We start from the raw sequence: 26,997 nt of genomic DNA on the forward strand, positions 1-26,997 counted from the left end.
AATTCTGTTCCACCAATCCTGTTGGAAGACTTAATAACCTTTTCAACTTACATCACTATGTGAACTACAAAGATATGTTAACAATTAATGTATAGTCTGCCTACAGTTGAGAAAACCATAGCTGGCAGAGTATGTTGAAGGGGAGAAAGGAATAAGGCAATGTACGAATTTGTCACCAACAAGCAAAATTACATGCTTTATACATAAAATTTCCAACTGTGCAAAATCTATTAGAATAAGAACATATTCACAGTAATGAAGTATAATTAAAGGCAAAAAATTAGATACAAATATATATAGGAGATACTGAGATAGGAGTGATGTTAGCTTGGTCCACCTCTGCTACGAGTTTCCCGGTGTTGTACTACCTGACCCCAGTCCTGAAGATACTTTCAGACGCAAACTTTGTTTGCTCACACTTGGATAAAGGATTAAACTAAATTTATTATAGTCTAACCAAGTAAAAAAAATAAACTTTCAACATCTTTCTCTAAATCCAGAATAATTTAATAAAACGGTGGCACATCTTTTGGAAACTCCTATAGGTAAAGACGACCTCGCTATTGCTTCTGCCTGGTATCTCCACGTCTAGGCCTGGCTTCCACTGAAGAGACCTCAAGAAAGGTCAAAACTAGTCTGGGTAGTGGCCCTTCCCTTAATGCATAACATTATGCAAACTTTCATTAATGGTATGGTTTTCATAACATGAAAACATTGCAAAGCTGCATCAGCTGATAAAAATGCAGATGTGTTCCTGTGAAACTGAAAGCAATCATAGACAAGGAAGAGTACACACTCAAACAGATATTCAACCTCAATGAAACAGGTTTGTATTAGAAAAAAAAAAAAAAGGAATGCCTGACACTTATATTTCCATTGCTGAAAAGACCACCTAGCTTTAAGGCAGTGAAAGATTGCCTAACATTTCTGTTTGGTGCTAACATGGAGAGTCATAAATGGAAATCCATGTACATTTACCACCATCAAAACACTCATGATCTTTAAAGTTATGACAGGCCATGCATGCCCATGTCTGGTACTAGTCCATCCTTTAGTGTTTGCTGTTATTTTTGGAAGTTATCTTGGATCTCAGTTATAAGCAGAAATGGAAGTGTATTGCAAAGTAGAAGAAATTCCCTTCAACAATTTACTTATTCTTGATAATGCCACAAGCTATTCACACAATACTGTTGATCTCTGTCTCAATATAAGGATCATTTCTCTCTTGGCAAATACAACCTGTATACTCGAGCACATGATCAATGGATAATTAAATCTTTTAAGACTCATGGTTATTCATGGATCTTCATGACATGCAGAATCACATAACTACATTCAAAGTTTGTGGCATACATTATGTCCAGATCTTACCAACTCTTTCAAAAGCTCCGATAACAATGAATATTATGTACACAAAAAATCATTGTAATCAGAGCGATGAATATTATGTATACAAACTAAAGACAAATGCATGAAACTTGCTAAAAATACAGGAGTTCACTTAAGTGGAGGAATCTCATGACAATGATTGGATTCACATCAAGAATTGTCAAACAAAGATCTGTTTGCATTGGAGGAGCATTACATTCAAGAGAAAGAGGAAGCAAGAGCCCAGAGGTTAAAGAAGAATGAAGCTTGACAGTAAAAGGAATATCAAGAGCATTAAATGTAACTGATGAAAGCCTAAATCTGTTTGCTGACGAAGCTGTCAAGTACGATGTAAAGTTTCACTAGAACTTGCCTTTTATGAGGTGCTGCATTAGAAGAGGCAATGTGCTTTGCACATTGCCTCTTCTAATGTATTTGAAAATGAAAACCACAGTTAGCTTCTAATGTATTTGAAAATGAAAACCACAGTTAGCTGGTTTCTTTTCTAATGAAAAGAAACCAGCTAACTGTGGTTTCTTTTCAAGCGCTTAAGGGAGCAGTTAAGTGAGTCCTCCCTTGGTTAGGCAAATAACCTCACTCACCTATCTTGTCTGAATTCAAAGGAATGAAATCTGTGGTAACCTTAGGCATCAATCTGCCTAAGGCTGCCACTTGTGTCATACTTTATCTGTTGATTCAAGTGAACATACTTTTTCTTACTGTACAAAAATAAAAATAAAAAAACATAAATAAATCCATAACAATCAATAAATCTCTGTGATTACTTATAACTGCTTTAAAGCACCCAGTCTTCCAATCAAAGAAAGATATGCATTGAAAAAGGTAACTTAGCTAAGATGCCAGAGTTACTCTCACAGATGTGTACATTATCACATTTTTTGTTGAATATTTACATTATGCATAAATTTAAATTGCACAAGCCATTCTGGAATGTAGCCCTACTGTAAATGAAGAAGTGAAAAAAAAAAGTAAATCCATCTTTAAGTTTTAGATTTTTTCGAAAAGAAATTCAAATTTTTCTCAATTCACTTACACTGTTAGTTATGAATTTTCAGTTATTCCTTTCTTGACAATGATAATGGTTTAAAAAATTTAAACTAAAATATTTGAATCTAATCTTTACCTTTAATTAAACTTCTTCACTGTGAAGAAGTTCTTATTCTAACTTTGTACTTAAAGAATGTCATGACTCAATAACAAAGAATAAGAACCTCATTTAGTTTTTTAATGAAGTTCAGAGAACTAAATGAGATAAAATAAAAGTACATAAGCCTAATGATAAAAAGTTTTATTTTTGACCAAAAGAACTATTGGAGAGATTGACTTCAATTTGGATTTATACGGGTCAAATTTATTTGGAACTAAGTAAGAAAATACCGGCAAGTTTCGTCAACTTAGCTGTTTGGCTTCTTCAGGGTAAAAATAGATGTAAAACAACTTAAATGCTAAAACTGTTCACTAAAACTATTAATGAAGGGAGAACCGAATACAATTGTATTTTTTACAAAAAACAGAAAAACGCATACATCGCACGCATGGAGCGTACGATGTATGCGTGCGACATATGATCTCACTTGTTATGTAGGAACGTTCTGTAATTAGTAGCAAGATTTAATTCTGGCATGCTGAAAGATCTTATGAGGGTCTTCCAAATATAGTAGGCACGCAAGATTCTTAGGACAATTAATTATTCACGAATTATCAACACTAGCCAGCTTACTTTTAACACTCTCTATCAAATTCTAAAGTCCTATTATAATTTCTCAATAATCACTTTAACAGTTCCGTATTATGACAATGGTACCTATCACAAACAACTTCTAGTTAACATAAGACAAAATTCACAATACCTTTCTTTAGCTTCACTTACGGGCCTTTACCTTCTACTGAACGAACTTGCTTGCATAACTTCTTGCAATTCAGGGCTATATAAACATATGCGCGGTCGGCTGTACTATCCGAAACGAGGACATCGATATCTTCACAGCTTCCTATGACTCTATGGCATATTTCGCTTTCTACATAGGAATACGGGAATAGCCTTCCCGCTCACCTTCGATTCCTTGTTGTGGCATGAAGATATAAGCCATATCTCCCCACTCAGGAACACCGTGAAATCCACTAGAAAACCAAACTAAAACCACCGCGACTATCCAAGCGTTTCTTCTCCTCTCACAAAAAGACAATAAGGCCTCAAGCCTCCTTGACTATATAAACGTCTTCTCCAAAACCCAAGGAGCCTACTCTCTCCTCGAAAAAAAAAGCCTTGAAGGGGGGTTACCAACCCTTTTCTAGCTGCTCCCCTAACGGCGCCCTTTCTTACTTCTTTTTCCCGCCTCCTACTTGTTTTCCGTCTGTCTACCAATTGGCTAGCATTTTGCCGCCATACGTCATTTTGATCGGCAACTCGCAACGAAGTTTCTATCCGGGTACAGGCCCTAAGCGATATTCTGTTATTTCTCTTGTTAGCCTCTATCTTAACCCCTTTCAAATACCTTTCTCAGAATTCTACTTAATGCTTAATCTGTAGCCTCTCACATAGTGTATTCCATGACTCATTCTTTTCCACTTATGTACTTAACTCTTTCATTCTTAATCGCATTACTATATTAATTCTTAGTTAGCTACTTATTTAATACAAATTCCTTGTTTAGTCATAATACATCTTAATACATTCTTTTCTTTTGTTATCTTAACTAAACAATAGACCTTTACAATTTACTCAATTTACACTGGATGCAAGAATATTATATTAATTAAATCATTCTTTTTATGCAGGTTTTTTTTTTTTTTTTATGTTATTTATTTTTCATGTTACACCATGATAACTGAGAATGTTATATTCTCAGGATATCAGGTGTAACAATATCAATACATCTGTGGGATTGGATGGTATATCAGCTCATGTCGAACGTGAGTCTCGGGTCTGGGATAGTCCCGAGGGGGGGTGGAAAGAGGGGAAAATAGTTCCACTGCATAAAGGAGGTTCCAAGACTGCTGTTGTAAATTACCAACCAATTAGCATATCAGGAATCATTGTCAAGGTCTTGGAGAAATTAGTCAAGAGAAGAATACAGGATTGGATAGATGAAAATGGGATACTGTTTGGGGGACAACATGGTTTTGTGAAGGGTAGATCATGCTTCAGTAACTTGCTCAAGTTTTATAACACAGTGACGGCTGAACTGGATAGGGATAATGGGTTTACAGTGATTCTACTGGACCTTCCCAAGGCCTTTGACAGGATTCCACATGGAACCCTAATCAGTAAACTGGAGCAGATGGGGATGGTGAGATGGATAGGAGGGTGGTTGATGGAGAGATACCAGAGAGTGGTTTATTCAGGAGTTGAGTCCAAAAGACAGCTTGTGACTAGTGGTGTGCCGCAGGGCTCTGTTCTTGGACCACTACTTTTCAATTTGTTCATCAATGATATAGGAAAGGATCTGAGAGGAAGTGTTCACTTGTTTGCTGATGATGCAAAGTTGGGTAGAGCAATTGTGAGTGCACAGGATGTCAAAATTTTACAGGATGATTTGGATAGTTTGGAGGACTATGCTAGGAAAAATGGATGTCAATTTAATGTGGCAAAGTGTAAGGTTATGCACTTTGGGGTGAAAAGAATAGCAGCAGTATATCACATTGGTGGTGTTGTGTCCCAATTTACGATTATTATCCTATCTAGTGAAATTATGCTTATCTATGTTCAACTATTATCTAAGCACGAGATATCGCCCAAAAACACAAATATTTAAGTTATTTCTCCCCTTAGTGTCCCTAATATTTATATTATGCTGCGCCTTTTGGAACATTTAGTTTGAGATATTAAATACAAAAACAAGGAGCAATTACTAAAATATGTCTGAATATGAAACAACATCGCAGTCGTGACACTTTATCTCGTTTCTTAACACATTAATGTCCCGCGTGACTAGGTTCGTACGTTTTTCAAGTGGTGCATTGGGCAGCAATTTCAGACAACTGTTTGAAATTGAGGTTTATTAAACTCATTAGTATGGTACAATTCAATTTCTAATATAATTCAATTCAATACTAAGAAAATATTTACAAAATAACATTAGCTTATCACAAGTAATTTGGCTAAGATCCTACATGAGAATTTTGATCATGCCGCCATAACAAATTCAACACATACAATCATATGTATAATCCCAGATCTAATTAACATCTTAGTTAACCCTATATTAGTCAGAATATATGCTATAAGCTGTAGCACATGGACATATATGATTGAATCACTCTATTTAACTATCCAAAACTATGTAGATTAATTATCCTTTCACTGTATTAACACATAACTTTGACATTTAAAACTTTCCTATACGTTACAGCACACATGCATAATTCTCAGGACACATGAATTACTTATATAATATTAATATTAACAAGTATATTTTCATTATAATCAGTCATGTACTAAAGTCCTAGTATAAATTTCCTTAGTCTCTTCAGTAATAGAATAATGATTACAATTACAGACGATTTTCAATTAACACGAGATTTTTACAGTACCTTTTTCTCTTGAGTTTTCTATATTGGCCTCTACCTTTTTCCCGATTGTACTATCCTGGCATGATCTCTCCTATAATCTGTCACTCCTAAGTTCTTTTGGCAATAAACTGTGCTTACGCGATCTTGACCTTTCGTACTTGAATTAAGGACACTTTTAGAATCATCTATACAATGGCTGTGAAACTCACCACGTGGACACAGACTTCTATACAGATTTCCTTTTTTCGTAGTTGTCACTGGATTATGACACACATAGATAATACCTTCTTTCCTTTAGCTAAATGGCATTCCTCGTTTCTTACCATAGGAAATACGGAATCGAAATCCCGCTCACTTTTGTTTCCTTGTTGTGACGACGGAGATTAACTCCAATCACGCCACTCAGGAAAACCACGTGAAACCTATACGAAGGAGTTTGTGAAGAAACTATCCGGGAAAAAGCCTAGTGGGGGGGGGTTTTCTAACCCTTTTATACCTTGACACCTAACGGCACCTTCTTTAATTTCTTTTCTCCGCCCCTTACTTGATTAGACTTCACCGACCAATTAGGGTGACGTTTTTCTGCCAAACAGCTTTAGGTCGACGAGCCCGTGATGATGTCTCAAATCTGGGAATTGACCCTGAGCGATAGTCTATTGTTTTTCTTTTGCTAGCCTCTAAATTAATCCCCCTTCCAAAATTTTTCTATGAATTTACTTAATATTTTAATCTCTAGCCTCTCACATACAATTTCTTATGACTAATCCTTTTCTGTTTTACTTAGCTAAATTTTTTTTTATATCATATCACAACACTAATATATTCCTTCTTTTATTAGTTAGTTCAACAAATATCTTTTTTTTTGTTGTATATTTTACTTGGATGCAAGAATATTTTTCTTTCTTTTAAATAATTCATCTATTAGCTTTTATACAAGGGTTTAATTTTATTTTCTCTCCATGTTACACCACGATAGCTGGGAATTCTACATTCTTAAGGTATCAGGGTGTAACAGTGGAACCGTACCCCAGGAGATTGATGAGGCCAGGGATTTGGGAGTGTTGGTGGATAGGGATTTGAAGTTTAGGGGACACATTGCAAAAGTGGCTAAATCAGCTCATCAAATCACTTGGCTTCTGAAAATACTTTAACATGTAGAGACAAACAAGTTATTGTTCCTCTGTATAGAACCTTGATAAGACCCCATCTGGACTACTGTGCCCAGTTATGGGCATCAGGGTTTCTTCGTGATGGGGAGGAAGTGGAGAGGATCCAGAGATGAGTGACCAAGATGATAGCAGGTCTGTGGAATGAACCTTATGAGAATAGGATGAAGATTTGTGGGTTGCAAAAATTGGTTGATAGGCAGAAAAGGGGTGATATGATTGAGACATTCAAATTACTGAAGGGTTTTTATAAGATTAATCCAGAAGATATTTTTGAGAATAGGACTGGTGGGGGGAGGACTAGGGGCCATGCATGGAAGCTGGGCAAGAATGTGGTTAACAAGGGTGTTAGAGCTAGGTTTTTTACTTGGAGAGTGGTGAATGAGTGGAATAAGCTGCCAGAGTCTGTTGTGGGTGCTACAACCGTGAATGAGTTCAAGGCAAGGTATGATAGATACTGTGTGAATGTCGAATAGTTGTTCTTGACATGATGTTAGGGCCTCCCTCGATGAGTTTGTCGACTCCTTGGAGTTGCCCGGAATGATAATAATAATAATATGAAGTATCATGTAACTATCTTTCAGTGTTTGTTTGTTTGTTTTCCCATATACTGTAAAAAGATAATCTGTTCTGATCAATAACTGAGATTAGAACATCGAGAAAAGGAAGTATCACATTTATGTCAATTTTCAATGTGAAACGAATTTCATGATTTAACCTATTTATAAAATTTGTAAAACTCTAAAACGTTTCTTTTGAGAGCAAGGCCAGATAAAGAAAATATCATCAATGTGAGAGCCGACCATACAAACAGTAGTAATGTTGTTAACAAATGACACAAAATGAAACGAAAACTTTAAAATGCTGATATGGTAAACTTTACAAGTAGTTATTACAAGAAATTGGGTTTTAATTGGTTGTTATCTGAACAAAAACACTGACTAGTTTTGCCACAAGGGATGAGTGGCTTCTTCAGGATGAACAAATATAAAGATGATGAGAGAAATACAAATTTTCATTAAAAAAAAAAAAAATGAGAGGCACAATTTGATTGTTAATACTATAATGGTTTCTAATAAAGCATGTACACTGATCATAAATCATTCCCGAATAAAGGAAAATTCTTAGCAAACAAAAAAAGTGAAATATAAAGAAAACAATAAAAATAAATACACATAACAAGCACAACAAATTTTACAGGATTATCTGCCTACTTAGTGCTCCATCATCACACATGTAATTCATGCCAAACTCCTGAATCATTGATCAGCATTATCGATGGATATTCCCCTTAGTCATTTACTTAAGCTACCAATGTATACAGACATTTATTATTGATTAGCTATTTATATTTTCCAAGCATATTTCTCTCTTTCATGTTTTTATTTAAGTATATATATAAAAAAAAAAAACATTGTGTTAGAGATTTGAGAGTGATGTGATCAGAGGAGGACATAATTTGTTCCATCACACAGCAACTTTCTGGACACATACATAATACAACTGTAAATTTAGTAATTCATCTGCCTCTAATGAAAGCACCGTATTCACACCTATTCTTTTTTCTTCCCTCTTATATTTGCATTCTCAGAGTTAATCCTTCATTAATATCTGTTCACATATTTACAACCTTTTAGTAATTTAATTTAAATATAAAACTATTTTAGGGGTACTTTATATCTAAATTATATTTAAGGGTCAAAGCTGTGTAATTGAGAGAAGACCTCCAAATGCCTTTAAAGGAATGCAGAGAACCGACCAGGGTTTCTGACTTAATGTCCAATCCTCACCTTCTCGTGGCGCACCTGTTAGGTATCTACCTGGATACTGAACGAACGACGATGGACTGGCAATTTGGGATTTAGCCAACCAAATTGTATTCTTATTGGCTTAAACCACAACATAAAATGATGAACTATTTTATTTTATTTATCATCAAATTCCTGATATATACCCTAAGGGAATGTACAGGATATTATGATAGTACTACTTGAAAAAATTACAACATTACTGACTTCCAATCCACAATTTTCCTCCAAATTAATCTGTTATCTGTCAAGCTCCAATATTATCAGATCTTATATTTCTATCTTCTAAGGCACTTTTTACTGTAACAATCCACCTACATCTTTATCATCCTCTGGATCTTTTTCTAGCCAACCTGACAAAGAACACTTGTTTTGCTAATCTTTCCTCTCCATTCTGTTTTAGTGACCATGCTATCTGAGTTTAGCTCGGTGAACGCATTCCTGAATGCTAACAATTTCAAGTTCTTTCCCAATATTTTCATTTTTAATACAATATACTTGTGGAAGAAAATACATTTAATACAATATACTTGTGGAAGAAATGTAGAAGAAAAGCTTGGTGAAGAACAAGCTGGATTCAGGTCAAATAGAGGCTGTCAGGATCAGATCTTCACTTTACGACAAATAGTAGAGAAAGCATGGGAATATAACAAAGATCTGTATTCAAGTTTTGTCGATTTGGAAAAGGCATATGACAAGGTGCCAAGATAGAAGCTATTCAATACGCTGCAGTTATAGGGTGTCAATGGGGCATTATATCAAGCAATACCTAGTCTTTATTTGAGTTGTAAGTCAACAGTTAGAATTGAAGGAAGTACAGGAAGATGATTTCGTGTTAAATCTGGTGTGAGACAAGGATGTACATTATCCCCTCTGTTATTCATTATCTACATGGATCACATTATGAAGGAATGTGGTATTAAACCTGATATCAAAATTGGAAATGTTAATGTCAGCTCTTTGCTTTATGCAGATGATGTTATACTTCTAAATAAATCTGCTACAAGTCTGCAAGATTCTCTGACTAAATTGAATAGCTGTTGTAATAGATATGGTATGAAGGTCAGCAATAAAAAGACAAAGACAATGAAAATAGGCAGAATCATTGAAAATGTCAACTGTGTTGTGAATGGAGAACATGTGGAACAAGTAAAACATTTCAGCTACTTAGGCATGATTTTTACTGAAGATGGTAAATTAAATATAGAAATAGACAACAGAATCAGCAAAGCTAGTATGGTGGGAAGTCAATTGAATAAATTCATATGGAATAAGAGAGAAATTAGTCGGAACACTAAATTAGCTGTATACAAGACAGTGTTCAAACCAGTTTTAACTTATGGATCTGAGAGCTGGGTCAGAAGTAAAACACTTGACCAAAGACTAGAGACCGCAGATATGAGAGTCCTGAGAAAGATTAGAGGCGTGAACAGATGGCATCAATGGCAATATCATATTAAAAATGAGGATATTAGGAAAGAACTTGACATTGTCAGCATCCAGGAATGCGTTAGCAGAGCTAATCTCAGGTGGTATGGTCACTTAAACAGAATGGGCAAAGAAAGATTAGCAAAACAAGTGTTCTCTGCCAAGTTGGCAGGAAAACGACCCAGAGGAAGACCAAGATATAGGTTGATTGATACGGTACAAAGAGTGCCTTAGACGATAGAAATATAAGATCTGATAATGTTGGAGTCTTGACAAGTAACAGACTGATTTGGAGGAAAATTGTAGATAGGAAGTTAGTAATGATGTAATTTTTTCATGTAGTACTGTCATATCCTATACACCCCTTGAGGGTACATGGCAGGAATTTGATGATGATACAATATATTACCATTGATGCCATCGGTTCACTCCACTAATCTTTCACAGAACTCTCATATCTGTGGTCTCCAGACTTTGATGAAGTGTTTTATTTCTAACCCAGCTATCAGATCGATAAGTTAAAACTGGCTTGAATATTTCAAAATAGAAATAGTCTTCTATACAGCTAGTTTTGTGTTTTGACTAATCACTGTCTTATTCCATATAAATATATTCAGTTGACATCCCACCATGCCAGTTTTGCTAATTATTTTGTCTATTTCCATATTTCATTTGCCATCTTAACTAAACTTGTGCCTAAATAGCTCAAATTTTACTTGCTCATGTGTTCTCCATTCAGGATACAGCTGATGTTAGGTATTATTTTTCTGAAATTTCCATCCTACTCCTAAGTAGACATCACTACTTAGAGCATGTTTTGTTTATTTTCTAACAGGGACACCACTCCTAGTTATTGCGACTCATGCCTTCTAACAGAATCACACTCTAAAGATTGAGAAAGCTATCATAATTGACATACAAAATAACGAGACAATGTTAAGAATCTCAGAAAAAACCATAGCCATAAAGTGTGACAAGAATTCCACAAATGTCCACCACATGCAAATTAATCTGAGATTTCTGCCAATAAGCAATAACCCAGATGTCACTTTTATTCCCTTAAGCTCTGAAGACGAGTCATATGTCAAAACAACTCGCAAACCGTAAAAAACTAGGGGCACCCCTTTAGAAAATAAGCAAAAGGTGCAATAAGTACAGACAGTTGGTGTTTCTGCCTATTTTCAATGTCTCTGTCTTTTTTATTGATGATTTTCATACCAAATTTATTACAGAAGTTATTCAATTAAGTCGGTTAATCCTGTAGACTTCTACTGGATTTATGCAGAAGAATAATATCATCTGCATAAAGAGCTAAGATTAACATCGCCAATTTTGATATCAGATTTAATACCACTTTTCTTCATAATGTGATCCATACAGATAATGAGGAACAGTAGAGACAATGTGCATCGTTGTCACACACACCTGATTTAACATCAAACCATCTTCCTGCACTTCATTCAATTCTAACTGCCAACTTACAGCTTAACTAGAGACTATGTACTGCTCAATAAAATGTTCCATTTACATAATATAATGGTAGCAGTTTGAAAAGCTTTCCAGGGCACCTTGTCATGTGCCTTTTTCAGATCTATGAAACTTAAATACAAATTCTTGTTATATTCCCCAACTATTTGTCTTAAAGTGAAAATCGGATCCTGATAACCTCTATTTAGCCTGTATCCAGCTTATTCTTCATCACACTTCTGTTCACAATATTTCTTAGCTGTTTTCTCAAGTATACTTGCATAAATCTTAAAAAGAACACTCAGTAGGGAAATACCTCTGTAATTCTCACATTCAGTTTTATTTCCCTTTTTATAGATGGTATACGAGAGCTCTACTCTAATCATCTAGAATTCAACCCTCAGACCAGGCCTTCTGAATAATGAAATGCAGCCAGTGTAAAACTTTTATACCTTTGTATAAAACTTTGTATCTGAGCATTTCTCATCAGATATCTATTCCAGCTGCCTTTACACATTTCAAGGTTTTCGATGATTTATTTTTTCTACTTCAAGTATGGATATGAATTCCTGAACCCATTCCTGTTGAATGTTTTCTACCACCATACTGACACTATTCGTTTCATTAAGCAGTTCTTTCAAAATATTGACTCCAGACATCTAGAATATCTTTAGCTTCAGTTTTCATGCTACCTGTATCATTCTTGATTCCTTTTACAGTACTCTTTTTCTCCATTTCTAAGCTTTTTCAATAATCTCCAGAACATTTTGCCACATTCCTGATATTTATTTTCCATGTTCTTACCCAAGTCTTTCCATGATTTTAGTTTAGCTAGTTTTACAGTGATTTGCTTTCTTACATTTTTCTTTGTATTTTCTAAGAAAATAAGCTGATTTACTTGACAGTAACTTTCAATGTGCTTTCTTCTTTTCTTTGAGTGTCTCTTTAACTTCCTGAGTCCACCATGCCCTTTGGATAAAAAGGAACTATGAGACAAATTCTTGTGTCCCACTTCGAGGTCAAAAAAAAAAAAAGACCAAGGTACAGATAATTGTAATCTGTGTTTATGTCATTACTGTAATTTATAATTAGATTAATTCCATAACTGAAAGCAACAATCTCACAGGACAAACAAACTCAGTACCTCCCTTTCTTTCCTTTCCCGTTCTAGTTTTGTCCTTTCATGTTCAGCTTTTTTCCTCTCCTGTTCAATGCGCAACTTTTCTTCTTCCTAGGTAAAAAAAAAATCCGATTAGGAAAAAATCTCATTCTGTCCACTAAAATTATTCTGGTGATTTTTTTACAGAAAATATTGATTTAAAATAGCAAAGCAATAAATAAGAGTGAAGAACAAAAAAATTAGAGTTGCAAGAGTGAATGGAAAAATTAAAAAAGTAAAGCTTTCCAGCATAGAGATCAGTGGATGTAAAAACTATCAGAGACAGCCTCAAGATGAGCACAATGGCACTTCTCAATACTATTGAAAACGCAGAAGTTAATATCCTTAATAAAAACTATTTAAAAAATTATTCAACTAGATTAAATGTGGTTCAGCCAAGAGGTTTATGATGAAGATAATCATAATCCTGTTTGCCAAAATGTTTTAAAACAATATACAATGTAACTGAAATCGTACAGGGATATATATAATTTCTGCTTAAATTAATGTACCATATATTATCGCGTATAATGCGATCCACGTATAACGCGAACTAGAAATTTTGTTTGAAAACTAGCTCTAAAATGCCATGTTCATGTATAATGCGATCTGTTAATCTTGTTCCATAACATTATAAATAATACAATACGAATTAACGAAAGAAATATTTATTTAAAAACAAAATGTCAAAATACAAGACGAATTAACAAAAGAAATATTTATTTTAAAACAAAATGTCAAAATACAAGACGAATTAACAAAAGAAATATTTATTTTAAAACAAAATGTCAAAATACAAGACGAATTAACAAAAGAAATATTTATTTTAAAACAAAATGTCAAAATCCTTTAAATTCTTCATCTTTTGAGTGGTCAAACATTTCATTTATAAATTCATCTGTAGGAATTGCGTCATCAGCGTAGCAGTTGTCATCGTCTTCATGCTCTCCAATTTGTTGTGCGTCATCCTCGCTTTCGTATATGACATGATCTTCAGAATCATCCATTGAATTACTTATTCCACATTTAAGAAATGAGCGTTGAATCATTTCAGATGGTATCAAATCCCATGCTTCTTTAACCCAGCTGGTGACTAGGGTGATCTCAGGCTTCTGAAAATTCTCACCCTTTGTCGTCTTCACCAAACCAGATGACATCCATTCTCTCCATTTTTCACATAAGTGATCTTTAAATGGCTTATTCAGGCTGACATCAAGCAGCTGCAAAACGGAAGTTAGACCACCCGGCATGACTGCTAGGTCTGTACATAGTTCACGTGCTTTCTCTTTGCTTGCCTCTGTTAAATGCACCCGGAACATATCTCAGACTAGCATGCTTTGTTGACGTAACAAGCTACCTGGACGTACGTTCCATACTTGATCCAGCCACAATTGTACACCTTCTTCATCCATCCAACCTTTCTGATTGGCGTGAACAATTACACCTGGTGGAAATTTCATATGCTTCGGAATTTTCTTCCTTTTAAATATCACTGTCGACTTTAATTTGGTTCCATCTGCCATGCATGCTAGAACAACGGTAAAATGTGTTTTTTCATGTCCCGTTGTTTTTATGAGGACACCCCTTTTCATCAACTGAGTTTACTGTTAGATTCCCAGGCATATCGAAGTACATGGGCATCTCATCCATATTGCCAATTTGGGAAAGTTCATATCCGTGACACTTCCGTAAATTTATGAGTTACCCCAGTACGGTAGTACAACACAATATTCAGTCCTGAAGATATTTTCAGGCAAACTTTGTTTGCTCACACGGATTAAACTAAATTTATTATAGTCTAACCAAGTGAAAAATAAACTTTCAACATCTTTCTCTAAATCCAGATTAATTTAATAAAAAAAAAAAAAGGTGGCACACCTTTTGGCAATTCCTATAGGTAGAGATGACCTCGCTATTGCTTCTGCCTGGTTACCAATGCTTACCACCACTGGGTTATTACTACCACCACCACCACTTACTACCATTGCTTACCCACTGAAGAGACCTCAATAAAGGTCGAAACTAGTCTGGATAGTGGTCAATCCCTTAATGCACAATATTACACATATCTGCAAGGAGATGTGTTTTGCATTACGGGAGATACTGGAATAGGAGTGATGGTAGCTTGGTCCACCTTTGCTGTGAGTTGCCCAGTGTTGTGCTACCTTATCCCAGTAAGGTAGCACAACACCTACCTTACCCCAGTAAGGTAGTACAACACCATATTTAGTCCTGAAGATATTTTCAGGCGCAAACTTTGTTTGCTCACACTTGGATAAAGGATTAAACTAAATTTATTATAAAAATATTTAACTGTGAGCCTAAAGTCCTAAGAGGGACACCCTCTGTGGGTGCTGTTAAGCATTTATGGTTGTTGGGCAGGAAGTTTTAAGAATTACCATTTCCCAAATCTTGGGAAGTTTCACATAACCATATTTATTGGTTTTTTTTTTTTTTTTTTTTTAAATTAATCTGCTGCTGATTCCAAAGCATGTCATGTTTGAATTTGCTGCAGTGAAGCTTAGTATTCCCCCAACACACGCACATTTGATTCTGCGCAGGATGTACAAGGCACATGGTCAGCTAGACCTGAATGGTCATGATTGCAGTTATAAATATCTTTTTTGTGTTGCTGAAGATGGATGTTAGCAGATCTTTCATGTATACAGGATACAAAAATCCTGTATACACATGGAACTGATTTTTTAGGAGAGCAGACAAAGGCAGCTAACTTCAAACACACTGACAGATTACAGAGATTACATTTTTTTCAAGTTTAAGCCCCCCCCCCCATAGGTGATCCAAGTATGGTGACTAGTAATAGCATTACTGTAATCTGTATGTTGAGAGGATTGTGAAATGCAGGGAGAAACAAATAGTTTTTTGTATTTGTAATCACTGAAGATGTCTCAGTCACTAAGACATCTTCAAGAATTATTCCATTAAACCTCCAACATGATGTCCTCCCAGCAATTAAACCCTAACAATCTGATTCTAATCATTCATGGCAAAGAAATAGCATGCAAAGTAAGACAATAAGGTAAATCAAAACTATGTTTATCCAGGCAATTAAATCAACCGGCTTTCTAAAAAGATGTCAGGACACAACAGTGATACCTAACTGTATTAAACTAAAAATCAAATTCCAGTAAAAAAAAAAAAAAAAAGCACTCTGTATACACAAATGTGCCGGCCTTGCACTACTAGGAGAGCAGATCGATGCAAAGTGCACCAGTTTCTCCAAGATAAACTCCACCATTGGTTTGATACAATCTGAGCTCTCTACGATACTCAATCCTGAACTTTGGTCCATTCTCTCAGACATCTCAGAAGCTTTCGCACAAAAAAGAATTCCAAAAAATAAAAAAATAAGCACATCAAAAAAGTATAACATTTTGTGTAAATCTAAATCACATTCACAAATTCAACTGCTCCATATAGTTGTAAATTTATCTTCAAAAAGTCTCAATGAACAGCCCGTCAGAGCCCTAAACCTCGGCCATTGCACCAAAAGAAATTTATCTTCTGGTCACCTCGCTACTCTCAGAAAGTTACAGAAAGAAAAAACTAGTGTCATCACTAGAGTGGATAAGGTAATGCCACAGAATATAATCAAAAAATGGATATTACTCTTTGAGATCACACTACCTACATCTCACAAAAATGCAAGTTAAAAAATTAAAAAACTTACTTCAAAAGGTATCATCCTGGTGCCAGACATTACAAAAAAAACTCAAACCCTTTGGTTTTTGTCCTCACCCTCCCCGGATAAATGGTTTACCTATAAATCCAAAAGACTAATTCCTCCCTAACACCAAAGTAGATTGCACTGATACTCCATGCTACAAAGCCAGCTTTTGACAATTTTGACAAATTGTCAAAAGCTGGCTAACTCTCTTATTCCCCCCCCCCTCACTGGACTTACATCCTATATAAAAAAAACCCATCAATTTTAAAACCTTGATTAAAAATTAACTTTAAATAATATAGATACACTATCTTCCAATAACTGTCCGGACACCCCTGTTTTTATGTTATTAATAAACATTCCAGATTTTTAATAACATAAAAACCAGTGGACAGATAGCAGGAAGCAGTATTTTATCACAGCAGCTGAATACAGGTGGTAAGGTAACACAACATGAACTCAGTGACTTCAAGAGAGGTGTCATCGTGGGCTGTCACATTGGTGGCATGTCCATATGTGCCATTGCTGCTCAACTGGAGCATCCAAAATCAACGGTTGGCAATGTGATCAACAAATGGAGACATTCTGGCATCAGTAGTGCAGGAAAATACCCAGGGAAGCTGCCAAAAATGACTAACAGGGACAGGAGGGTGTTAAAACGGGTGACACAGGATGAGACCCATCCATCATGAGAGTTCCAGAGCACCCATAACACCATGGTGAGTCCTAACACTGTACAAAAAGAACTCCATTTACTGGGTTTCTACAGAAGAGCAGCAGACAAGCCGAACACCATGACAATGAACAAGGCGGATCGTCTGGCCTGGTGGAAAGAGCATGTGAACTGGACAATTGACCAGTGGAAAATAGAGGTGTGGAGTGATGAGTCAAGATCACCTGTTTCAAGTCTGATAGCAGGGTGTGGATGTGGAAGCAGCCTGGTGAATGCTTGTTATAGTTCGCCCACCGATTAGAGATCCCTTGACACTTCTGCGCATGTCAGAAAAAGGAGAATCCATTCCGATAATAGGGTAATCAATCTGTCTTCTGGGATGAGTTTGTTTATTATTACAGGTCAGAAAATTTAGCTTTTCTTTTACGAACATTGCTGTTTTTAAAGTGTAACTATTTTGCTTGTATAACAGTTGGAAAAATGTACGTAGAGTATTAACAAAAATAAAAAAGGTATAGCATAAAACAAAAATGTAACTAAGTTTATTTTTAAGAAAGTTTTCTATAAAATAAAAATAATTATACAGAAAAACAGAAATTTTTTCAAATGAACTTAGATATTCTAAACTTACAGTTGAGAGAACTGAGACACTTTAATGTCCTAAACTGATTAATTATTTATGACTTGACTCTTTTAACAAACCCATACAAAAAAAATGTTGGAAAAAAATACCATTGTCAAATCCTTTTAATCTTCAGAGTCATCTGAATCGGTGTCCGAATCGCCATCACTTTCACTTAAACTGATCACCAAAGGTTCGCATAATTCTTCACACCAAAGGTTCGCATAATTCCGTCTCTGTCCCAATACATATTTTCCAATGAGGTGACATGAGAGCAATATTTTCCCCAGTTTTGAACTGTAATACTTTCAATCACCTGTTCTGAAAGCTTAAAAAGTTTCGACATGTCAACATCCCCAGTTACGTTGCGATGGCGAATGAAACTTTTCACTTCTGCCCAAACATACTCAATAGCATTAATATCGCAATGATATGGTGGTAGCCTCAAAGCTAGAAATCCATGCTCTTTGAGCATTGTGTCGAATTTAATAGTTTAGTTGTGGGCGACTTTCTTTTGACCAAATTAAGCAATTCAATTTTTCGTATATCTGGGGAATGAGAAATGTTATTTGCAGAGAGCCAATCCATAAGAACTTGCTTCTTATTAGACCAATTTGGAACTTTGTTTAATCGAATAGAGTGATATGAAGTGTTATCAATTATAACAACAGCATTTTTAGGAAGGTTTGGAATCAGTTTTACTTCTGCCCACTTTTCGAAGATCATAGAATTCATTTGCCCATGGTAATCTCCAATAGTTGAATTGGCTTTGTATAGTAAGTTTGAATTCGGTAATTAACCCATTTCTCCACCTGCACACAAAATTATTATGCGCCGCGAGGCATTTCCAGTTTGTAACACTCCACATTCTTCTTTAGACTGCCAACATTTTCCATAAGTTAAATAACTATCAATCCAAGTTTCATCTAGATACACAATCGGTCTTTTCTCCTCCCTGAAACGTCTTATTACTCTCAAATACTGCATTCTAGATAAAACAATGTCACTTCATTCCATGATAAGTTTCCTTTTATTCTGGGACTTTTAAAACTAAATCCAATTTCATGAAGTATTTTCCTTAAAGTTTCTCTTTTCCAAAGAAAATTAATTTTTTCTTTAAGAACAGTAATCAATTTCTTAACAGTTGGCACTCTTTTCTCGACCAAGTAAAATTCGTTCTAAGAAGAATATTCGTTCTAAGACATAAGAATAATAGTTCTTCTTATAATGTCTACAATAAAATCATTCAAAGCTACGGTTTCGATGGTTTCTTTCTCTGGCGCTTTTTTAGGTGATTTAAATTTTGGCTTATCTTCACCTTTTGATTCCCTACGAATTCTTTTAACATTTGACCCTGATATGCCTGCAATTGCACTTGCACGTTTTATGACTTGAGAAAGGGAAACAAGGAGACGGCCTTCTGACGATTCTTTTTCGCAGAATGTCAGCACATTATTCAATATTCTTTTGCAAGAGCTACTGAAACGTTTAACAACAGAACTTGTTGACTGTAGTGGATCCATCATACAAATTAATAATAAAAAAAAATGCAAAAAAAGCGACAACAAAAATCAAGCTAGTACTAGTACAGCGACAAACAAGAAAGCACATGATTTCGCATGTTGGTGACCAATTCGTATATCCTTCATTTCTTTCCGCCCTTCAGCATGAATTGACTATTCTTGTCAAAATTCCAAGGATAGACCTACAAACGGTGGGCGAACCATACCACAGTGTGTCGATACCCACAGTAAAGTCAGGAGGTGGAGGAGTAATATGTAGGGTGCATTCAGTTGGTTTGGAGTGGGACCATTGGTCATTATCCTTAGTTCCATGAAGGCAGCTCAATAATCTTGATATCCTAGATAATCAGGATATCAAGTGGAGTTTTTATGGAATTGGACCTGTGTTTACTACCAAGACAAAATGCCCCATGTCACAAAGCTGCAGCTGTTATGGAATGATATAACATAAAGAGATGCTTGTTAAACAACTGTCCTGCAGGCCAGGACAGTTGTTTAACAACCGACTTCAACCTCATCGAAACACCAGTGGAACGAATTTGAGCGGTGATGGAGGTCCAGAGCAGCATGTTCTCAATCATCTGTTGCTGAACTCAGTTCTGCTTTGATGGAGGAATGGAGACAAATTCCACCAGATGTCTGCTGCACATTGGTGAAAAGCTTCCCTGAAAGGGTCCAGGTGGTGATCATAGCCAAAAGTGGACATACCTGATATTAAGATTTGCCTGCTGGTTGGTATCAACTGTAAATTGCTCAAGTGTCCAGAAAATTATTGGTAGATAGTGTATATTGTTAAGCTTTGACATCACTTCACTGTTTACCAATATTCCCTTAAATGATAACTTAACACTCTTGAAAAACGTTTTTCCTTCTGATATCTTAGATCTCTTTTCCATTTCCATCAATTCTGGTTATTTTTCTTGGAAGAACAAAATTTACAAACAGACAGAGGGAACCACTATGGTTTCTCCCATCTCACTGTAGGTCATGTGTTTCACCAGGTAAGGAAATAAATCTATAATTTTGTCTTTAACATCACAATTTGGCAAAAAGTACTGCACAACCATTGGAAAAAGTCTGATGACATTTTTTTGTTTGATGTATCTAAACTGACTGTAATGCTTTTTGTTTTATTCAAATCCTCTATTACTTCACTCAAAATGTATGGTGATATGGCAGTAATTATTGCTTCTGATCTAGTACATGTTGAAGAAAATTTTGGTTCATAAATTGTATTTATCAATATCGACAAGCAGTCATTTGCGTGAAAACTTTGGCCATGATGCACAGTATGATAAGCAACAAGAGCTTTACTTGCTGGTGTTTTATCGCTTTCACTATCACCATCACGTCTCACTATAAATGAGCTAATGTTTTCAACTGAAGCCAGAGTCTTTTCAGCATCCTTATGTTTCTGGCTACATAGATGTTGGTCGATGTCACTTTTGCCTTCATGAGCAACGGAAAAATAGAGATTACAATGTTGGCATACCACTTTTGCTCCATCACTGCACAGCTTGTCCAGTTTAATAAATTTTAATTCTTTCTAGAGATAGTCATTAAAACTGCAGTTTCGCCTCTTTGTTGCAAGGATAGACTTAAAGCTTTAAAAATTAAGACTTAAAACTTTAAAAAATATTAAATTTAAACCACTGGTATTGAATAACAAAGTCACTGGTTGGCATACAAGCAATACAAAAACGCTATAGCAAAACAGATGCTGCATCTGAGATGAACAAGATGAACAAGTGTTGCCAACATGTATGTTTTTATTTTCTCTGAATAAATTGCGGCAGATATCGATACCGAGTATCAAACAATGCAACTCCATGGTTATACAAATTACTGGTATCCATGATATTGTATACAATTATAGGTTATAAATAATTTATGACTGACCAATATTAAAGTATATTTATAGTTTTTATTAAAAACTGGGACAAAATGAACATTTTTATTAAAACGACAGGACAGCCAGGAAATATGAAAAAACGGGACTGTCCGTTCAAATTGGTACATATGATCAGCCTACATTTATATCATCTTCAGTCTCCAGTGAAAGATAAACCAAGGAATTTCATAAAGATGCATGATGTTATCCATAAGACAGATGCCAGCTTAATGGATTGTTACCATCTAAGGCACTCCAATTACTTTCTCATTAATGTTCTGTTTTGCCTATGTGATGTAACAGATACTTTTTTATAGTAGTTATTTATCCTAGGTATTGCTGTGGGTGCTACCTGAAAACTGACCACCATAATTTCTCCATTTTCCTATAAATATTTTAAAAACAGAAGCGACATGCTAGCCTCAATATCCATTTACTGTTCAGCTTCATACAAATCACACCAACTTCTCATAATCCTCTTTAAATTTCATCTACCTCTGTTTTTTTTTTTGGAACAGCCTTCTTTATACCATTTCCCCCAAGGACAATAACAACATCCAGCTGTTCAAAAAATACATTAACAGGTTCCTTTTTCCTTAATCACTTGATTCCAACATAACACTCTTCGTGTGTGTAGGTTTTGACTTCTTGTTTGAAGAATTTATATTAAAAATAATAATAATAATAGATACACATAGGAGAACTAGATTGTTTACATGGTATTTAACTGTTTTAATTTATTATTTTTTTTTTAAATATCACACACACGCACATCGTTTCCACACGAGAGGCCACAAAGTCTATAGCAAAGAACTGCCATATGTGGACAGGGGTCAAGAGTAGTTGATGTTCTTTTTCAAGAGCTAGTGCCTTTGGGAAATACTTTAAGGGAAGATTGTTTCACAGAACTAAGGCTGACAGTATGAAAGATGAATGAAAGTATAATACCAAGAAACTGTAAACAGATCATTATCCTTTAATGTACCTGCATTATCTGTGTTGCCAACGTTTTTTTTAGAGGTGAGGGGATGGTCATTTCTCATACTGCTTAAGAGATGGCTATCTTTAGGAAAATTATCTTATCGACACAGCTTTAGCCCAATGCAGATAGCAGAGGAATTGGGAGAAAACAACTATAAAAGAATATTGGGTAGTCAATGCTCATGTCACTATAGGTTTAACAAAAATATAGGAAGGTCAAAAATGTGCCGGTTCTGCTGAACAGCATTCATGGAAACATCTGTTTAAGAGACACGAGGAAACTGACTATCTATGAGGTAGTGGCTGAAGAGAGCAGCCACTGTCTCATAGATGGTCACAGATGACTCAGGGCATTATCAAAAGTGAGAAAAAAATAACTAAGGTCTTCTTCAAGAAAAGACAAAATGCACTTTGGAAGCTATGAAGGTGACTAGGTTATTATTATTCCAATGAAGAATAGCATAGTTTAGGGAACCTATAGTAGATGATCTTGAAGCATGAGATGTTTGAACACCAAAAGGTTTGTTGTATGAGTAGGGTGAAAGGAGAGTGCTTTCATCAGTGAAACTGTGGACAAGATTTGAGTTCAATGAAAGATCATTTATGCATACAAGAAAAAGGAAGGGTTGGGGTGCACATGCATTAATCAGAAAATCTGAACAGAGAAAACTGATAATTCAATTACAAAGGGAGGCAAACAGATTTTCTGAGAAGCCAGAAGTTCGCTGTTGATCTTCTCCATTACTTCTGACAACACCACGGTGAGAGTAACAAGATGAGAGTTTGATGATAAACACTTATTGCCTATTACTGGAATTCATTGTATATGGGCTAGCATCCATGATATAGGGTGGATGCTAGCTGAGTATAATATGGTCCAGAGATGATAAAGATAGGTATTAGTTCAGGAATGCATTTCTTGAGCACAATTGGTAAAATACCATCAGGATCAGAAGTCATTTTGGTATCCAGGTTATTCAACATTCTTCTCATGTTTTTTGGTGAAAGGCTGCAAGAGGGGATGTGATGTTTAATGAAGGAGGGGTGCTTAAGGGTGAAAACTGTATAACTGAGAGGAGATCTCCAGATAGCCTTTAAAGGAATGCAGAGAACCGACCAGGGCTTCTGACCTAATGTCCAATCCTCACCTTCTCGTGGTGCACCCTCTTGGGTATCTACCTGGATACTGAACAAACGAGGAGATTGGCTGGCAATTTGGGATTTAGCCGACCAAATTGTATTCCTATTGGTTAAACCAAAATACAAAATGATGGTACAACATGGCAAAATTTCATGCTGGCTGGGGTATCGCCCGTTTACACAAGCGGCGGTTGTTTTCGCCAGGGAACCAGGGCAAACAGTAAAAAGTCAGCTACTGGAACAAATCTGAAAGCACTCCCAACTCAACATCACCAGAGTTAAAGATCAATACTATCAACATAAGAAACCTGAATGGCAAAGAAATGGAGCTAGCGGAGGAATTATATAAGTACCAGATCGACATAATAGGGGTGACTGAAACAAAAAAGACAAAAACTGGTGAGATCTTTCGGAGCAATAAATACAAAATGTTATATTCAGGCAATGACAATCAAGGAAAACAAGGAGTAGCTATAGTATTCAACACAAAATATGAGGCTCATCTTCTTGAATGGCAGGCAGTCTCAAGTAGAGTGATTTGGGCAAATATCAGAAGAGGGAACTGGACAATGAGACTTATTTGTGCCTATGGTCCCACAGAAGGTTCTACTAAGGTGGAGAAATTTTTTGAGGCACTAGAGAAACCTACTGACACAGTGAAAAAGGAAACGTTGGTCCTTGTTGGGGATCTAAATAGCAGAGAATGAAGTGATTGTCAGACATACAAAAATGTTTTGGGAAAATTTGGAGAAAAGAGCAAAGCTAATAATAATGGCAAATATCTGTTGGATTTCTGCTAATAATAATGGCAAATATCTGTTGGATTTCTGCTCAGGACATGGACTGGTTATTACTAACACCATGTTCCAACATAAAAATGTGCACAAATTCACATGGAGAGAAGAGGCAAGGAATAAGAAAAGTCTCATTGACTATGTTATTGTTGATAGTGATGTTTTCTCCCTGGTGCAGAACACCAGCATGTACAGATGATTTGAAATTGGAAGTGATCATTATTTAGTCTTGAGCAGGATAAAATTGAATTTCATATTGAAAAGAATGACATGTAAGAAAGTTTTAAAGCGAATAAAAGTTGAGCAGCTCTCAGATGTGAACTGTAGACTAAAATACACAAAGATTATTGAAGGAAAAATGAAAGAGTTTAAGAACAGGAACCAAACCTTGGAGATTCAGTGGTAAGCTCTGAAGAAAACCCTGATTGATTCAGCCAGAGAGGCATGTGGTGAGGTTGTCTGCAAGGATAGAAAAATCAGAACTCCATGGTGGACACAGGAAGTTAAAGAGGCAGTGAAGGAAAAGAAGAAAACATATCAAAAGTTCCTGTCAAATAAGTCAGCTTGTGCTCTTAGAGAATACAGAGACAAATGTAAGAAAGCTAAACACTGTGTAAAACTAGCTAATCAAAAGTCATGGGAGGACTTTGGCAAGAACATAGAAAATAAATATCAAGAAGGTGGCAAAATATTCTGGAGGTTGTTGAAGAAGCTTACGAATGGAGGAAAGAGTGCTGTAAAAGGTGTTAGAGATGATAAAGGTGAAATGAAAACGGGAGAAAAAGATATCCTCGAAGTATAGAGTAATTACTTTGAAAATTTCCTAAATGAAACAAGCAGTGATGACAGCACAGTAATAAGAAACACTGACCAGGCATGCAGTCAGAAATACATATCCATACTTGAAGTAGAAAAAGCCATCAAAGGCTTGAAACGTGAAAAGGCAGCAGGACTAGATGATATTCGGCCAGAAATGCTGAAGTATGGTGGTATAAAAGTCTTACAGTGGCTGCACTGCATAGTTAAGAATGACTGGACAGAGGGATGAATTCCCAATGATTGGAGTAGAGCTCTCGTAGTACCTATATATAAAAAGGGAAATAAAACTGATTGTGAGAATTACAGAGGTATATCCCTATTGAGTGTTCCTGATAAGATATATGCAAGTATACTTGAGAAACTGTTGAGAAGAATTGTGGAAGAAAAGCTTGGTGAAGAACAAGCTGGATTCAGGTCAAATAGAGGCTGTCAGGATCAGATCTTCACTTTATGACAAATAGTGAAGAAATCATGGGAACATAACAAAGATCTGTATTTAAGTTTTGTCGATTTGGAAAAGGCATATGACAAGGTGCCAAGAGAGAAGCTATTCAATACGCTACAGTTATATGGTGTCAATGGGGTATTATATCAAGCAATACTTAGCCTTTATTTGAGTTGTAAGTCAGCAGTTAGAATTGAAGGAAGTACAGGAAGATGGTTTAATGTTAAATCAGGTGTGAGACAAGGATGTACATTATCCCCTCTGTTATTCATTATCTATATGGATCACATTATGAAGGAAAGTGGTATTAAACATAATATCAAAATTGGAGATGTTAATGTCAGCTTTTTTTTGCTTTATGTGGGTGATGTTATACTTCTAAATAAATCTGCTACAAGTCTGCAAGATTCTCTGACTAAATTGAATGACTGTTGTAATAGATATGGTATGAAGGTCAGCATTAAAAAGACAAAGACAATGAAAATAGGCAGAATCATTGAAAATGTCAACTGTGTTGTGAATGGAGAACCTGTGGAACAAGTAAAACATTTCAGCTACTTTGGCATGATTTTTACTGAAGATGGTAAATTAAATATAGAAATAGACAACAGAATCAGCAAAGCTGGTATGGTGGGAAGTCAATTGAATAAATTCATATGGAATAAGAGAGAAATTAGTCAGAACACTAAATTAGCTGTATACAAGACAGTGTTCAAACCAGTTTTAACTTATGGATCTGAGAGCTGGGTCAGAAGTAAAACACTTGATCAAAGACTATAAACCGCAGATATGAGAGTACTGAGAAAAATTATAGGCGTGAACAGATGGCATCAATGGCAATATCATATTAAAAACGAGGATATTAGGAAAGAACTTGACATTGTCAGCATCCAGGAATGCGTTAGCAGAGCTAATCTCAGGTGGTATGGTCACTTAAACAGAATGGGCGAAGAAAGATTAGCAAAACAAGTGTTCTCTGCCAAGTTGGCAGGAAAACGACCCAGAGGAAGACCAAGATATAGGTGGATTGATACGGTACAAAGTGCCTTAGACGATAGAAATATAAGATCTGGTAATGTTGGGGTCTTGACAAGTAACAGACTGATTTGGAGGAAAAAGGTAGATAGGAAGTTAGTAATGATGTAAATTTTTCATGTAGTACTATCATATCCTGTACACCCCTTGAGAGTACATGGCAGGAATTTGATGATGATGATGGTAAATTAACAATCATTTATGCAGGAGCTGGATGAGAAGAATGATGCCAGAAGGTTAGTCACCTCTTTATAGGTGATGGTGCAATATTACCTTATGGGTGACAGAGAGGTGGAAATATAAATGGACAGAAGTTGTGCATTACAGCATTTGCAAAAGTCCAGAAGGCATGACTACCATTAGTGTGGTGTAAGCAAGTTTTCTACATTTGGCTCTTTCAAAGTCAGACTTAGCTCTGTCAATGATGGTTATGCAAGTTTTTATTATCCCATGGTGG

The 26,997-nt window shown here is 35.7% G+C and overlaps 1 protein-coding gene across 4 annotated transcripts in view; it reads right to left on the reverse strand.

The window, feature by feature from the left end:
- Abp1 (Actin binding protein 1) overlaps window positions 1-26,997 on the reverse strand; it is a 282,412-nt gene that overhangs the window by 109,152 nt on the left and 146,263 nt on the right. For all 4 annotated transcript variants that reach the window (XM_090391759.1, XM_090391757.1, XM_090391756.1 and 1 more), the window contains one exon: window positions 12,915-13,001. In XM_090391759.1, coding sequence (XP_090247885.1) covers window positions 12,915-13,001 — 87 coding nt within the window. The remainder of the gene's footprint in view (window positions 1-12,914; window positions 13,002-26,997) is intronic.

Source organism: Typopeltis vanoorti, chromosome 4, assembly GCF_054136105.1.
Source record: "Typopeltis vanoorti isolate ZY-2024b chromosome 4, IOZ_Tvanoo_1.0, whole genome shotgun sequence".
NCBI classification, from domain to species: Eukaryota; Metazoa; Arthropoda; class Arachnida; order Uropygi; family Thelyphonidae; genus Typopeltis; species Typopeltis vanoorti.